Below are 18,192 nucleotides of genomic sequence, written 5' to 3'. Positions count from 1 at the left end.
CTCAGGAACGCCCTTTGGTCGTCAAACACGGGTACTTATTGAACCGCCGTCATAACTAGATCCGTACTTGAGATGCTTTGAGCAAAGCACTTGGAATAAGTACGTCGTCCGTCGGATGGGACGTTAAGCTGTTTTTGACCCTTTGGCATCTTTCATTAAGGTGCCAAAGATCTCAGCAGTGAAGTCATCTCATTCCTTAGAGACTACTATAGTGTCAAATCTCTTTTTGGTCCAGATTCTTAAGTTCTTATAATATTATGTGACAAATAATTAATTGATTTATTCCTCTCTCTCTCTTTATCTTCCGCAGGAGTTTCTCAACACTGGCGTGAGTGCCATATTATACGTCATTGCGTTCCTCGTCCAGATCATTGTCTGGATCCCGTACACCGGATTCTATGCCAGTGGTGCCAACATAACTGCGGGGGTGAGTTGAATGAGGAGAGAGAGAGACGTTTTTTGTCTCCTGGATGTTGGTGTTCCGTGATGCCCTTTTCACTCCTCATTTGTTTAATTATTTTATTATATAAACAGTAACATATCGACGAGGAGTAAGTATCAGGTCTTGAATTTTTCCTATGCACAGTAGTGATACTAGGGCAGCCTAAGCACCATGGTGCACTGTGGATGTTGACACCTTAGTGCCCTTCGAGACATTTCGTGAGACATTGGTGAAGACAATTGTGTGAGACTTCGTTGAAGAAAATGGTGAAGGCATTGGTGAAGACATTGGTGAAGAAAATGGTAAGACATTGGTGAAGGCATTGGAGAAGACATTGGTCAAGACAATTGTGAGACGTATGTGAAGACATTGGTCAAGTCAATGGTGAAGAAAATGGTGAAGGCATGATTGAAGAAAATGTTGAGATGTTGGTGAAGACATTGATGAAGTCAATTTTAAGACATTGGTGAATAGAATAGTGTGATATTGGTGAAGAAATTGGAGAAGACATTGGTCAAGACAATTGTGAGATGTTGGTGAAGACATTGGTCAAGTCAATGGTGAAGACTGGTGAAGACATGGTTGAAGAATATGTTGAGATGTTGGTGAAGACATTGGTCAAGTCAATTTTGAGACATTGGTAAAGACATTGGTGAAGACATTGGTGAATAAAATGGTAAGACATTGGTATAGTCATTGGTGAGGCATTGGTGGTGAATTTGGTTAAGACATTGGTGAATAAAATGGTGAGTTATGGTTACACATTGATGAAGAGAGTAGTGAGGCATGTGATGAAGTTGTTGAAGAAAATGGTGGAAAAAATTGTGAAGATAATGGTCAAGCATTAATGATACATTGTTGGGATATTAGTGAAGTTATTGGTGAAGATATTGATGACACATTAGTGAAGGCATTGATAAAGCCTTGGGTGCATGCTTTGGTGAAGGCATTGGTGAAGGCATTGTTGAAGCAAATGGCGAGACATTGGTGAAGACCCTTTGAAATAAGGAATTTATCCTCTGCTGTCAATGAGACATTGATGAAGACCTTGGTGAAGACATTGGTTGAGACAATGGTGTGATATTGGTGAAGAAATTGGTGAAGACAATTTGAAATAAGGAATTTATCCTCTGCTGTCCATGAAACGTTGGTGAAGACATTGATGAAGACATTGGCGAAGGCATCAGTGAAGAAAAAGGTGAGACATTGGTGAAGACGCTTTGAAATGAGGAATTTATTCTCTGCTGTCAATGAGATATTGATAAAGACAATGGTGTGATTTTTGTGGAGAAATTGCTGAAGACACTGGTGAGACATTGGTGAAGACACTTTGAAATGAGGAATTTATTCTCTGATGTCAATGAGATATTGATGAAGACAATGGTGAAGACATTGGTCAAGACAGTGGTGTGATTTTTGTGAAGAAAATGGTGATTCATTTGTGAAGACAGTTTAAAATAAGGAATTTATCCTCTGCTGTCAATGAGATATTGATGAATACATTGATGAAGACAATGGTGAAGACATTGGTCGAGAAAATGGTATGGCAATGGTAAAGACATTGGTGAAGACACCAGTGAGACAATGGTGAAGACACTTTAAAATAAGGAATTTATCCTCTGCTGTCAATGAGACATTGATGAAGACATTGGTTGAGACAATGGTGTGATATTGGTGTAGACACTGAAATAAGGAATTTATCCTCTGCTGTCAATGAGGCATTGATGAATACAATGATGAAGACAATGAAGAAGACATAGGTTGAGACAATGGTGTGATATTGGTGAAGAAATTGGTGAAGGCACTTTGAAATAAGGAATTTATCCCCTTCATCAATGAGACATTGATGAATACATTAATGAAGACAATGGTGAAGCCATTGGTCTAGGTCGAGTTGTGATATTGGCGAAGAAATTGGTGAGAAATTGGTGAAGACAATTTGAAATAAGTTAATTTTTTCTCTACCGTCGAGTGAGTCAGTCTTCATCTGCTGGCCACAGAGTAAGGTGCTGTCCTCTTGTGTGGTCAACGATTTCCCTCTCAATATGACATAATGATATTTGAGCTACGATACTGCATCAAATATTGCCGAGAACTTGATGATACTCAAAGCATAACAATTGATAAGACCCAGCAGGTGTTGAAAGCCGGTGCTTTGCGAGTCCAGGTAATCGGGGAGTGGTTTAACTGATTAAAAAAACTGACCACGCATTGATGGAGAAAGAACAATGCTCTGGGAGGTCACAAACCGCTTGGACTGCAGCTTTTGTATAGAAGGTGGAGTATCTGCTCATGCCGGAACATCCCTTGACGGTAGGAGAGAATGCCGCTGAGTTTGAGGTACATTATGATTCCACACCATCCAGTTTGCGTGCGAGGATGGAGCTCACAAGGAACGGATGTGGTATTTGTGTCTAAGATGCTGTTGATGGCACAAATAGAATGCCGTCTAGGCTATGCACTAGACTGCTGGAACATACCAACACTGATCCTCGGTTTTTGAACACTGTGATGTCTGAAGATTAGTCTTGAGTGTATAGTCACGGCATGGAAACTAAGATACAGTTGTCCGTCATCACAATTGCAGTATCCTGAGTCTCCTAGGCTGAAAAAGCACCACAGGTGAGGAACAAAATCAAGGTGATGCTAGCTAGAACAAGCGGGGAGGAAAGCATATGATCAATGAGTTCTCATGAGAAATCCATGGTGTAGTTTAGCACAAAAGACCAGTCGTATATTCAAAGTATATCCAATAAATACATGAACTGGTACTATCTGAGGGGCCATGACGTGGACTTTATAGCCTACCGCCCACTAGCTAGGCGGTAGTTACCTGGGCAACCCAATGATGAGCCTTCTCTGTGCTTTAGCGGATCTGTCAAGCTGTGCGTATGGTATGTGCCAGTTATCTTATAGTTTCTGTTGTCCTTTCTTGTTTTTAATATTGTTTGTCATCTGAAAATGGGTATAGACGAAATCACAGAGCAGCAAATCAACATATCAAGTTTTTACGGTGAAATACGGTGGGAAAAGTTATCAAGAAATTACTGAGAAATGTACTGACTGCTGTTTATCCGGTGATTATGCTTTCTGAAGAAGAAAGCATCTGTTTTCAAAGTGGATTAAGCGTTTCATTGAAGATGGCCGAGACAAGACGCCAAGACGGAATAAGATGCAAGGCCTTTATAAAGACCTTCCTATTCCCATCACTTACTGTGTTTGACGTTGATACAACATTGATCGTGTGTGCAATGGTCCCTTGTCCTTCTTCTTATCTAATCCACATTATAATAATAAACTGTGATCCGAATGATGATGTCAGCTTAAGAATAGTGTAGAACTGAATTTATAGTAAATTATCAACAGTGCCCACACACTAATACCATTATTTCATTACCATTCAATGACACGATGATTGGATGGATGGATGGACATGGATGGATCCTTGATGACACACACACACACACACCAATGAATGACACCATGACACAATGCACACCATTCAGAGCACATATTATTCAGAGAGCACATTGATGTGTTCGCTGTTGTTTCTGGCTAAATATATTCAAATCACCTTTGATCCTATGATCATCACAATCCTCCTCCTCATTATTATTATTCCTAATAGATCTTTGCCCCTTTTTTCGACTTTTCCAATATATATTCCCGATATAAAATTCAATGAAATGTGATGATAATGATGATTGGGGGGGACATTGTATATCGTGTCATATCACACTTTGGGGCACACGAGATGATAATAATATGTTTGTTGGAGAAGAGACAGACAATAAATAATAATAATAAAGCAAAGAAGAAACGAATAGATATAGAAAACTACTACTACTGATAATTAAATAAAAAGAACCTTAATAAGAACTGAACTGCCTTTAAATAAGGGGAGGAGGACTTCCAAAGGGGGAGGGTGCTTTTATTATTAAACGGTGGAAATGAATATAAGAAGAAGATGGAATATATAATGATAATAAGAAGAAGGCATAGATATCCATTACTACGAATTGTCAGAGAGTACTTTGAAGAAGGTATAGACAACAAAATCATTGATATGTGTATATAAGACTAAATTTAAAGGGAAATAAGGCTTTTAATGGCCCTCAGTCCGCTTATTTATTGGACAGGTCTTGTCTTAAACTCAATTAATATGCTGAATAAATGCTGTCCACATGTCTTGGTCATTTAAGAGTAAGATTAACTTAAAAACAGTGCATCTATGTCTGTGATAGTCATCTCAACAATTCTCCGAAGTGTGTTTAATATGAAATTAATTCGTCTCTTTCTCATTTCATTGCAGGTGTTCGGCATTTTGAATGCCATTGTTTACTGGTACGCTACCATACTGCTCTATAACGATTATAAGGACTCGAGGGCCGCTTGAAGATAATATTTAAACGTATTGATAATGTTTCAAAGTTTTTTTTCTATAAATATATATATATAAATGTGTTAAATGTATATGAATAATTTTTGTGTCTGACCCAAGGTAATGTTTGTGTTGGCATTTGAAATGCACTAATATATATATATATATATATATATATATATATATATATATATATATATATATATATATATATATATATATATATTTATATATATAAACTCATTTATATAGATACACATATGGACCCTAGACTGGGAAATATTTTTGCATTCGTGATCTGCTGGATTCCACCTTCCCCAGCTCTCCTGTGTTCGTCCTTTGTGTGTGTTCCTCTCCCTTTTCTTTATATCTGTTTCTATATAAAAGAGTATTTGTTCGCTGTTTGACAGAATTTCGTGTTTGAATGTATGTGTATATATATATATATATATATATATATATATATATATATATATATATATATATATATATATATATATATATATATATATATATATGCTTTCATAGACGTAACACGGAAGTGCCGAATAGTACAATAAACAGTAACACACAATATAGAAACACAAAAAAAGGAACACTCACACGTATTTTCTTGATATTTCGACGGAAACAATCCGTCTTCCTCATTACATCTATATCTTCAGATGAAGACGGATTGTTTCCGTCGAAATATCAAGAAAATACGTGTGAGTGTTCCTTTTTTTGTGTTTCTATATTGTGTGTTACCCTTTATTGTACTATATATATATATATATATATATATATATATATATATATATATATATATATATATATATATATATATATATATATATATATATATATATATATTACGTCCATCCAAAAACCTACCTTAACTGGTAGATTACCTAATAATAAATAATAATATATATGTATATGTACATAGAAATATATATATATATATATATATATATATATATATATATATATATATATATATATATATATACATGTTTATTTAGCAGAGCAGCAGTGCCACAAGGATCTATTCTTGGCCCTTAACTATTCATATATATATATATATATATATATATATATATATATATATATATATATATATATATATATATATATATATATATGTATATATATATATATAACTATGAAGATATGAGACTTGTCTGGACTCATAAGATGTATGTTTGTGTATAATATTATCGTTTGTGTGCCAATGAGTCTTAATTGGGAAACGTTTTATTGAAAAGTACGTTAATAATCCACCTGGAAGAAGTGTATACTGTATGGAGTTAATGTTGAATCGTAAGCCGTAAAAGTGTTTTTTTAATGTATTTTTCTTTTCCCAAAGGGAAACTATCATCAAGTATTTTTTTTGTATATTTAATATCCACTTTCAAAAAAAACCGCAAACCATCAAAAGTTTTGCGTTGTTTAAATAAGAAAAAAAATTCGCACAGAGTTGAACCGAAATGCATTAAAAGCCCATCAATGATGCCAAAATTTGTCCGGTTGCATAGCAGGAAATAAACTTTGTGTGTGAACCATTAGAAATTCAATTATAATTGTTATACATATATAGAAATGAAAACCGTGTTAATATGTTTATATTTAAGAATACTGAATTGGTTGAGGAGTTTAATAAATGTTAGATGGTTAGAATTGGTGTAAAAAATAAGGCGAAACCTTGATGTATTACTGTTTTTTTAATGTTTTTTCTATAAAATTTAATAAGTCTGCCTTTGGAAAATGTTATTATCTTCGATTAAACTTTGCAACGCATGTATAAACAATTATTATTATTTTTGTGAGAAAAGTCACCAATTTTTTTGTACGAATCAGTTTAGAATAGCGTTACTATCGTTTAACATATGCTTTTCTAGTGAGGAAATAGTTTATTTCTTCCATTCTACAAACAGATTGGTGTTAGCATCTCAATACAGTGATTTCTGAGTATGAAAATTATTTGTCTAGACCGGGATTCGAACCCAGACCTCTCAAATGTCCTGCCGAATGCGTTTTAGCAAGTTAAGCTATCGAGGTGTCCTATTTTAAACTCTGAAATATTCGGAAGCTTTTTCTGAAAGAACTAAATACCGTGAAGATGCTCTGAAATAATTGCTTTGAAATGCATATCAGCAGATGATTCCATTAAAAGTTATGGTTGCGGTATCTCCTGCAGTTTCTTTGGAAATTGGTTTGACCTTGGGAACTTTGTCAATTTTTTTTGGAAACGCATTTGCTTGTCAAAGAGTGATTTTGCAATCTCAATTCCAATTTCGTTTCGACTCGAGAGATCTATTGATCATTTTCTGAATTAGACGACAAAAGAGAGGAGTCTAATTTGATCATTATCAAATTAATTCTATGGAGAATCGACCTAAATTTTGATGAGGCAACGTATAATAATCAATAGCTAGCATCCAAGAGACTCTGTCACGTTAAATGTTTAGTTTATATAAATATCAAATACTTAAATATCCTATACAAACCTTTCAATGAACTTATAATTGGGAAAAAATATGAAAATTTGGTTTTTATCTCGTTATTTTTGTGTCCTGTTTACGTAAACCCAATTATTAAATACTTAAACATCCTTTACAAACCTTTCAATGAACTTATAATTGTAAAAAATATGAAAATTTGGTTTATATCTCGTTATTTCCGGGTCTTGTTTACGTAAACCCAAGTATTAAACACTTAAATATCCTATACAAACCTTTCGAATGAACTTATAATTGTAAAAAATATGAAAATTTGGTTTATATCTCGTTATTTTTGTGTCCTATTCACGTAAACCCAATTATTAAACACTTAAATACCCTATACAAACCTTTCGAATGAACTTATAATTGTAAAAAATATGAAAATTTGGTTTATATCTCGTTATTTCCGGGTCTTGTTTACGTAAACCCAAGTATTAAACACTTAAATATCCTATACAAACCTTTCGAATGAACTTATAATTGTAAAAAATATGAAAATTTGGTTTATATCTCGTTATTTTTGTGTCCTATTCACGTAAACCCAATTATTAAACACTTAAATATCCTATACAAACCTTTCGAATGAACTTATAATTGTAAAAAATATGAAAATTTGGTTTATATCTCGTTATTTCCGGGTCTTGTTTAAGTGTAACCCAATTATCCGTTATCCTATTCTTGGTGACATGTTTAGAATCATTAATAGTTAATTATAACGTCGTTGAATGTTATAAATTGGACATCCACATTTCATTTGTACAGTATGTAAAGAGTAGGGGCAGCTTCCAATCATATTCTGAAGGTTAAATACATCCTCGTTGTTAAATAAGCTGACCCAAATTTGTTGAGTTTTTTTAAAAATTTAAATTGTGACTCATCACTCCTCCAATAACATAATTTTTTTAATGAAATAAATATATATATATATGTATGTTTGATTCCATTTTTTTAAAGAGTTTTGTATGTATTGATTTAATAAAAAAATGTTGTAACATTCCTGGCTTGTTTTTTATGGAACGGGAAACAATATCGGGATGACACAGCACTCAAAATAAACAGATGAACGTTTTCAATTAATTCCTTACCATCTATCTATTTTTTTTGAAGAATACACCCTTGTACCATTACACCAACCAGTAAACATTGACCAAATTAGCGGAGATTTAATAACTGAAGATATGTACCTGTAATATCGACAATTTGATGAGATAAGCAACCACTCACAGCATCTCTGGCCCACGTGTTGCACTCCCAAATGAATGAATGCATTGCCGAAATAAAGTGTGTATTATATTCTAAAATAAGTGATTACCAATGCAATAAATACGCAATCCTCGGCCATAACAGCTTTATTTCACTTTAAATTTAGTCTTCGATACAAATATCAATGATTTTGGTGTCTATACCTTCTTCAAAATACTCGCTGTTAATTCGTAGTAATGGCTATCTATGCCTTCTTCTTATTATTATTATATATTCCATCTTCTTCTGATATTCATTTCCACTGTTTAATAATAAAGCACCCTCCCCTATGGAAGTCCTCCTCCTCTTATTTAAAGGCAGTTCAGTTCTGAGTACATTTTAGTTCTCAGTACTGTTTATGCGGAGATAATGCTTTCTGAAGTTAAAACATTTGTTATTTTCAAGTGGATTAAGGGTTTTATTGAAGATGGCCTAAACAAGACGCCAAGACGGTTTAAGATGCAAAGGCCTTTATAAAGACCTTCCTATTCCCATCACTTACTGTGTTTGACGTTGATACAACATTGATCGTGTGTGCAATGGTCCCTTGTCCTTCTTATCTATTCGTCATTATAATAATAAACTGTTATCCGAATGATGATATCAACTGTTGAAGAGTTTAGAACTGAATTTATAGTAAATTATCAACAGTGCACACACAAGTACTATGTATTATTTAATTACCATGAATGACACGATATGATTGGATGGATGGAGAGATGGATGGATCCTTGATGACACACACACACACCAATGAATGACACCATGACACAATGCACACCATTCAGAGCACATTATATTCAGAGAGCACATTATTCAGAGAGCACATTGATATATGTTCGCCGTTGTTTCTGGCTAAATTAATTCATTGAAATCACCATTGACCATCCTCCTCATTATATATTTGGAGACACTGTATCACTTAGGCACAAGAAATGGGAAGTCAGACAATAATAAATCAAAGAAACGACACGATAGGAAACTATTAAAAAGCCTTCAACTGCTAAAAACTCTTCCCGAGGGTGCTTTAGTAAACGGCGATGAATGAAAGAAGATGGAATAAGAAGGCATAAGGCTACGAATCTGAGGGTACTCTGAAGAACAGGACAAAATCAATGTGGATGAAAGTTCTCATGGCCTCAGCTGGCATATTTATTGGACATGACAGTAAACTTCCAGCTGCATTCGAACACCATCGACCACATTCAGTTCCGCAGGCATTACCTCACTCAATATTTCCTATACATCGCAGACGACACAAATACCAATGAACCTACTCGCCAAGGGTGATTATTAGAGCACTGTTCTTTCATCACATTTCCAGTACCAGAAGGTATAAAACCAAATGAAACACTCAACGGTATATCGAGTCACGACGTGAGAATAAGTCGTATGAAGCATACCAATGTTTGCTAGGGTGTCGACTTGGTTAAGTGGCCAAAGAAGTGTGTGGGTGATTAACCCATAAAGCGGACATCCAGTTTACAGCCCCCTCATTGAAATTTAATACTAAAGAGATTTATGCACAATAACAGACATTAAACTTGAAATGATTGACTAAGAAGTTCAAGTAATTGCTCTAACTTTCCACAATTCCAATCGTAACAGTTTAAAGAAGAGAGAAACATGTCCCAGACGTGTTAGCAGACTGCTTACCGACGCTCATTGCGAATCAGACTTCCCGACAGTCTTAACACCTAATAAACCCTGATCAAAGTTGCCTCTTTCCTTTTCAAAGAAGAATGACTTCCTCGACGAGTTCTATGTCCACCACTACAATCCTAAGACCTAAAAGACAAAGAGTGTCTAAGTAAGTAAGACACAATCTCTTCCACGTTGCAATTTAACACTAAGCAGACTAGCTACGCTGAACTGAAGACATTGAAGTTGGCGTTGATGTGAAATAACCCAACACCTCGGGTTGAAACTCTACACAATTCAGCCAAACTAACAAACCTGAACAAACAAATAAAATATCATTGAATAGCATTACAATGTGAGCATTTCATTCTGTACCTCCTGAATCACCCTCTTAGATAAATTCACTATCGGAAAACAGGAAATGCTTCCCAAGTTAAGAGCCGAGCATCAGTTATGCTTACTCTACAAGGCCCCGCTGCGTACTTACTTTACAGTACCACACTGCCATCAATTATAGTAAACATGATTACCATTGAAAGCTTTTGCCTAAGGACATCAACACACAAAACATTTACCTCCGCCATCTCCCAAGAGACCACCCGTCAACCTTCCCGGGGGTGAGAGTAACACACCACCAGCGTATGCTAGAAATGAAATGCACAGACATAGAGGCGAGCAAAGACTCGGGACAGAGTCAAGTCACCCCAAGTGGCCTGTGGGAACAATACTCAGCACAACACCGGCTGCAATTAGACATCAAACACCTCGTGAGTCCAGAGATACAACATTTAAGAACAACTTTAAACCCTTATCGCAAATCTAATCCCTCATATGCTAAACCTCAACCACATAATTCGACATAAATACATTCAAATTCCAACACACAACATGTTACACTTAATGGTGAAAGTAATTTAAAGTTATTAGCAACAAAGTTTGCACCTAAGAACAATACTTAAATATAAAACCCCGACTTAGTAGAGGCAGACAGGACAAAGTTACACAACTCAAAGGTAATTCTCATCTTTTTAAACAATTATTCCTAACATCTCTTGGGTTAATTAAATAAGTACCCATTTTAAAGACTAAATCAACCTTAATTCCTTTGTAAGGTGATTCAAAATTCATTCCTGAATCTTACCAGACTCAACAGAAAGACAACTTATGTGGATACCTTTAAAAGCAACTTCATAACATATCTTTTGCCTAAGATGATACCCTAGCACTGCCCGGCAGAACTCAATGCAGAGTACTTTCACACACACTAATACTAATGCTATGTATAATTTTATTACCATGAATGACACGATATGATTGGATGGATGGACATGGATGGATCCTTGATGACACACACACACACACATCAATGAATGACACCATGACACAATGCACACCATTTAGAGCACATTATTCAGAGAGCACATTGATATATGTTCGCCATTGTTTCTGGCAATTAATAAACTCAAATCACCTTTGATCCTATGATCATCATAATCCTCCTCCTCACTATTTATATTCCTAATAGATCTTTGCCCCTTTTTTCGACTTTTCCAATATATATTCCCGATATAAAATTCAATGAAATGTGATGATAATGATGATTGGGGGGACATTGTATATCGTGTCATATCACACTTTGGGGAACACACGAGATGATAATAATATGTTTGTTGGAGAAGAGACAGACGATAAATAATAATAATAAAGCAAAGAAGAAACGACGATATAGAAAACTACTACTACTGATAATTAAATAAGAAGAACCTTAATAAGAACTGAACTGCCTTTAAATAAGAGGAGGAGGACTTCCTAAGGGGAGGAGGGTGCTTCATTATTAAACAGTGGAAATGAATATAAGAAGAAGAAGAAGATGGAATATATAATAATAAGAAGAAGGCATAGATAGCCATTACTACGAATTGACAGAGGGAGTATTTTGGAGAAGGTATAGACACCAAAACCATTGATATGTGTAGACTCTAAATTTGAAGCAAAAATAAAGTTTTTCATGGCCTCAGTTAGTTTATTTTTTGGGCAGACCACGTCCACATAGTATATCCATCACGTTTTGATTATTTTAACATAAGGATTGGCAATGAATTGTAGTATATCTTCCTTTCATTTCTGCCTAGCAGATGCTGTATTAATGCAAGCTTATGTATATATTTATACGAGCTTACATTTTATCATACGTCTCGGCTATACTTACAGTAGCTCTTCTTCGTATGACTCTGTGTTCGTCTTTGTAGCAAGTACTATTGAGACTACCTCTTCCTTCTTGTCCTGAACACTTGCCCGATGAAACTTGACAGTTCGTTTCAACGGAAATAAAGCGTTTTAGCCTTGTTCTATGGCATGTGATTCTCTTTCCGTTGTAGTCCGTCTGGGTGTTGCTTTTGCAAGACTAAAAATAATGATGGTAACTCAATCATTCATTCTCTCGGACTTACTTTAAGTCAAATAAAAGCCAAGACCCTTTCCCAGAGTTTCCTGTTGGAAGATTTTGATGAAGAAGAAGCAATAGCGGATTCCCGGGAAGAATGTCGGGTGAAAATCCGTGATTACAGAATGTAACTATTTAAAGATCATCTCCTTCTAACAGTTCTCTGTTTGAAGATTTTTATTTGTGAAGCATTAGTGGTTTTACGGGGGAATATCCATGATTAACCTACAGTATAATATTATGGGGATCAGCTGATATTTCTCAAACCATCTTTAAAATGCAAAAGAAAGCTATTAGAATAATCACCAGGAAACCTCACAATGCTCCATCAAGGTCTCTTTTCCGTGAATTAAATTTGCTACCACTCCCATGCATCTACATTATGCTTTTAATTCTATATATAAAAAATAACATCGGCAACTATTCTATTAACTCTGCCTATCATCATCATTACACCAGTGGCAGGAATGACTTCCATTACGGGAATATAAGAACTAAAGCATTGAAATTAGGAGACCCAATGAAATGGGCATCAGATTATATAACAAACTACCCAAAAGTATCAAGGATACATAGGGAACTGCAGCATTTAAGCATAAATTAAAAAGATATCTACAGCGCAATATGTTTTACTCGGTTGATGAATATCTCAACAATATTCCCAACCAGTAAGTTCATCCTTTTAGTTTTATAGCAATGGTCATGGTCTGATTCATGTTAATGATCAATGATTTTTCTGAATTTGATATTACATGTTACAGCCAATGTTCATGGGTTTGTACCAAACACTTATGTAACTATGACCATCATTTCTTTTCTTATGTATCTTAACTGAGCCTGTGTCTTTGCTCCTTTTTGACGTGCCTTATATCATGTACATACTCCACCCACCTGGTATTTTTGTATTGTGATCTCTGGGCAAATAAAAAGTAATAAATAATAAATAAATAAAATTACAGTATGCAACTACTTCAAATATAAACTCTTAAAGCATAAAACCGTTTGTGCCTACCAATCAACAGCGGTATAAACTAATTATGACAATATTATCAATGCAAACACAATATATTAATTAAAAATTCACTAATGTGAGAGTAAAACTATACACTTCCAAAAAAAGTTAAATGGATTTCTAAATTATAATCTCATTTCCCCATAAATTTCTAGACAAGGCCACACACAAGATCATCGAATTATTTTAAACCTATCTGTAAACTCTTTGAAGTGTACACAAACAAGAAATTAATGAAAACATATTAATAACAGGCTTTATATACATTCTTTTAATTTGCAAACCAACTAATTTATCAAAGAATCGCATTTGCAATTTCGTTTTTGCAAATATTTGCAACAGCTTCCACAGAATGACCGCCGACTCTACTTAGAATACCTTCAGCAAAGCGAAATTAGCCTAATCTTATGTACTTATCATTCACATAATTTTAAAACATCCCAAGTAAGTACCAGGGCATTGAAAGAATTCCCTCGACAAAAAAGACATGTGAATTCCATCCTAATATCTTGTCGTTATTAAAACCTAATAGCTTAAACATGTCATAATATTCATCAGAACTCTAGATAGGCTGTGCCTTTGTTGTAGGAAACATGGCTACAGTAAAGCATGCACTAACAGCTTGTTGAAACATTTTGTGTCTATCCGTTAGTTAAGTTATGTTTCAGATGGGCACAACCACCAAATAAATATCTTATCCTTCACCTAACAAAACAAAATCCAACATTCTACACTGCAGGAAGTCCATCTTAATCTCTGTGTACTTCCTTCCTCCATTAATACATCCCTATGCCCTGTTCCTTCCCTTTCCTCCTTGGTAATATCTCCCAACAAACCCCTCTCTCCTCGCCTCTCTCAACCATACATATACTATACTTCCTCATTCCTTCTTTCGGTCCATTCTCCATCCTTCTCCATACACCGACATTAGTATATCAATTGATGAGCCTCCAATCTACGTTTATCCTCCTGCTTCAGTGACCACGTTACTAATAAAATGCAATGAAATGTGATGATAATGATGATTGGGGGGACATTGTAAGTGTCATATCACACTTTGGAGCACACGAGATGATAATAATATGTGTGGAGAAGAGACAAACAATAAATAAATAATAATAAAGCAAAGAAGAAACGAATAGATACAGAAAACTACTCCTAATTAAATAAGAAGAACCTTAATAAGAACTGAACTGCCTTTAAAATAAGAGGACTTCCAAAGGAGGAGGGTGATTTTATTATTAAACAGTGGATATGAATATAAGAAGAAGAAGATGGAATATATAATAATAAGAAGGCATAGATAGCCATTACTACGAATTGACAGAGAGAGTACTTTGAAGAAGGTATAGACACCAAAATCATTGATATGTGTATAGAAGACTGAATTCTTAAACAGAATAAAGTTTTTAATGGCGACTCAGTTTGCGTATCTATTGAACATGGTAGTATATTGTCAGTTTCTCTTTTTATATGAAGTTATATACTCCCTGTCTGTTTAAATTTAATAATCAATCAATTTATGGTATAAACAGCCAGCAGTTTATTTTTTAATAGCATTTAAATGTTTGTTGTAGTCCTCCTATGATGTAGCTTTTATCTTTTTGGGAATTTGGAACTAATATAGATCTCACAAAGTCTTCCGTTGCTTGAAGCCTCCCTCTCTCATATACATGTCACGAATCTGTCCATATAGAGCATTCCTTCCAACATTTCCCTTTCAACATTTAGAAGTAGTTCCCCTAATGGAATGTTCTCTACCCCATCCACGGCCTTATATTTGATTTCATCTCCCTTAATGCCCTTTCTATCTCATCGTCAAAGAGTATGCCTGGACCACTATAAGCTATCTTCATCGATCATTATTCTGTCCTTATGGCATATGTGCCTCGTTGGCATACGTTCTTTTTAACATACAGTTCTTCTTCTATATATTCCTTCCATATTTCTCTCTTTAAGGATATTAAGAAAAGACTCGTAAAAACTTTGATATGGATTTTCTAGAAAGAATAAGGCTTCAGCTAAACATTAAAATATGAGGGAAATTAAACTAGAGCAGGTAGAACAGTTTATACGTATCTCTGGAAGTATTTTTGACCAACACGGTCAAAGTAGTAGGGACGTAAGGAGAAGAATTGCGCTAGGCAAAGAGGCTTTCTCACAAGGAGGAGGAAGTGGATGAGAGGGACGTTGAGTAAGGATGTTAAGAAAAGACTCGTTAGGAAACTTTGATATGGAGCGTAGCTATGTATGTGGCTATGGAAATGTGGTCATTGAAGCAGGAGGATAGACGTATATTGGAGGCTCAATTGATATAATGCTGGTGTGGAGAAGAATGGAGAAGGTGAAATGGACCGAAAGAAGGAAAACAAACGAGGAAGTACTTGGTATGGTGGGCGAAGAGAGAGGGATTTGTTGGGAGATATTACTAAGGAGGAGGCAGATGAAAAATGGATGAAGGGGGTATTGACTGGCAATAGTAGGATGTCGAAGAAGACTGTAATTGAGGGGAGGATGTTAATGACAGATGGGGAAAGGGAAGGAACAGTATAGACAGGGATGTCTTGGATAGGGGATGAAGGGAGTACTCAGAGATGAAGAGGGACCTGATGTAGAGTAGGATACTGGATTACTGTTTTTATAGGAGTCACATACTATTTATTTGGCAGTTGTGTCCATCCAAAAACCTACTTTAACCGGTAGATTACCTAATAATAATAATTATTTATCTCTGAGATCTTTTCTGTTGCAACTAGTCAATCTAAACTGACTTATAAGCCATTATGCTGTTGACGTCCTGATTGTGTTCTATATTCCTCTCAATTAATAATCTCATTACTGCAATGGCATCACGCGTACCTCTCCCCTTCCTAAACCCAAACTGATCATCCCCTAAGTAATCATTTGCCCTACTCTCTCTATCCTTTTGTTTATGATCCTGAGAACAACTTTAGCTGCGTGGGATATCAAACTTATCATCCTGTAGTCCTCACATGATGTAGCCTTTATCTTTTTCGGAATAGGAACTAAAACTGATTTCACAAAGTCTTCCGGCCAGATTCCTTCCTCATAGATACTACGGATCTGCCCATATAGCCTCTTCCTCCCACATTTTCCTAAACATTTCAATAGTTCCGCGGGAATTTTATCCACCCCAACAGCCTTATTTAGTTTCATATCCCTTAATGCCCTTTCTATCTCAATGTTTAGTATGCCTAGACCGAAGCTATCTTCCTCCACGTCATGTTCCTTTTATATGTCTAACTTTGTCGGTCTAAGTTCTTTACTATACAGTTCTTCTATGTATTCCTTCCATCTCTCTTGTACCTCTCACGTTTCAACTACTATTTTACCAAACTTTTCTCTTACTGTTAATGCAGAAATACCTTTCTTACTTCCGATAGTGTTTTAACCTCCTTGTATATAAGAGTGCAACAATTTTACCCTACTTTTGCAAACTCTCCATATCCTTGATTCCACCATGCTTCTTTTGCTTTATTTGCAACCCATCTTGATTTAATATTTAACTCTTTGTACTTCCTTCTATCCAACACTGTAATTGCAATCTTATATTTCCTTCTCACATGTGTCTTTGTAATCATCTCATCCGTGATCCATGGTTTCCTAGTCCTTTTAAGCATTAACAGTTCTAATAGTGCCTTTTGTGGCTTTAGACAACCCTTTCATGATACTTTCCCATTTTTCTTCGATAATACTTAGCTCTTTACCATCCTCCATGATTTCCTCTACCGCCTGTTTGTATTCCTTCCTTTTCAAACCATTTAATGCTTCTACATTCCATTTTCTAACTCGCCGCCCCTGCCTTATCTTTTTGAAACGTACGCTACATTTCATAACAACTAAATTGTGGTCTGAGTCCGCATCCGCTCCCGGGAAGCTGTGGGAATTTATCACACTGTTCCTAAACCTGTGTCTAACCAGGATATAATCTAGCTGATACCTTTCTGAGTCACCTGGCATTTTCCATGTATACCTGCATCTTGTGGTGTCTAAACCAAGTGTTGGTGATGACTAACCCCTGTCTCCTGCAGAACTCAACTGCTTTCTCCCCACGGTCCTGCCTCCCCGCATTCCTCGTGCCTAAACTGTAGTCCCCTACCTCATCACCATCTCTTCCTTCACCTACCGGCGCATTCCAATCCCCCATCACTATCAAATGTTTCCCTGCAGGAACACATGCGATTATGTCCTCTAACTGATCATTTTTCCTATCGACCTCTTCCTCCATCTAGGTGGCATGTATACCTGAATAATAACCAAGTTCGTCGGTTCTGCTTTTATCTCTACTAGTAATAATATATATATATTACCTGCTCTATGTTGACTACGCTTCTCCCTACCTCTTCATTTAATACAATGGCAACCCCTCGTTGGCTCTCGTCCCCACCGTTGTATATTATTCTATAGTTATCACTCCAGTAATCCCCATCTCACCTCGCATAGACCTAAAATATCTATATTTCCCCTTTCCATCTCTCGCTTAACATTCTCCAATTTCCCCGTCCTCATCATTGTCCTAACATTCCA

The 18,192-nt window shown here is 35.6% G+C and overlaps 1 protein-coding gene across 1 annotated transcript in view; it reads left to right on the top strand.

The window, feature by feature from the left end:
- Window positions 1–4,946, top strand: part of LOC139693254 (plasmolipin-like) — a 57,839-nt gene extending 52,893 nt beyond the window's left edge. The window contains exons 4-5 of the mRNA XM_071591360.1: window positions 311–427; window positions 4,755–4,946. Coding sequence (XP_071447461.1) covers window positions 311–427; window positions 4,755–4,838 — 201 coding nt within the window. The 3' untranslated portion in view covers window positions 4,839–4,946. The remainder of the gene's footprint in view (window positions 1–310; window positions 428–4,754) is intronic.
- The last annotated feature ends 13,246 nt before the right edge of the window (window positions 4,947–18,192 follow it).

This window comes from Hetaerina americana, unplaced genomic scaffold, assembly GCF_022747635.1.
Source record: "Hetaerina americana unplaced genomic scaffold, ioHetAmer1.1.p SCAF_45, whole genome shotgun sequence".
Classification (NCBI taxonomy): domain Eukaryota; kingdom Metazoa; phylum Arthropoda; class Insecta; order Odonata; family Calopterygidae; genus Hetaerina; species Hetaerina americana.
The sequence above is the reverse complement of the archived record's forward strand: the minus strand, read 5'-3'. Positions and strand labels throughout refer to the sequence as shown.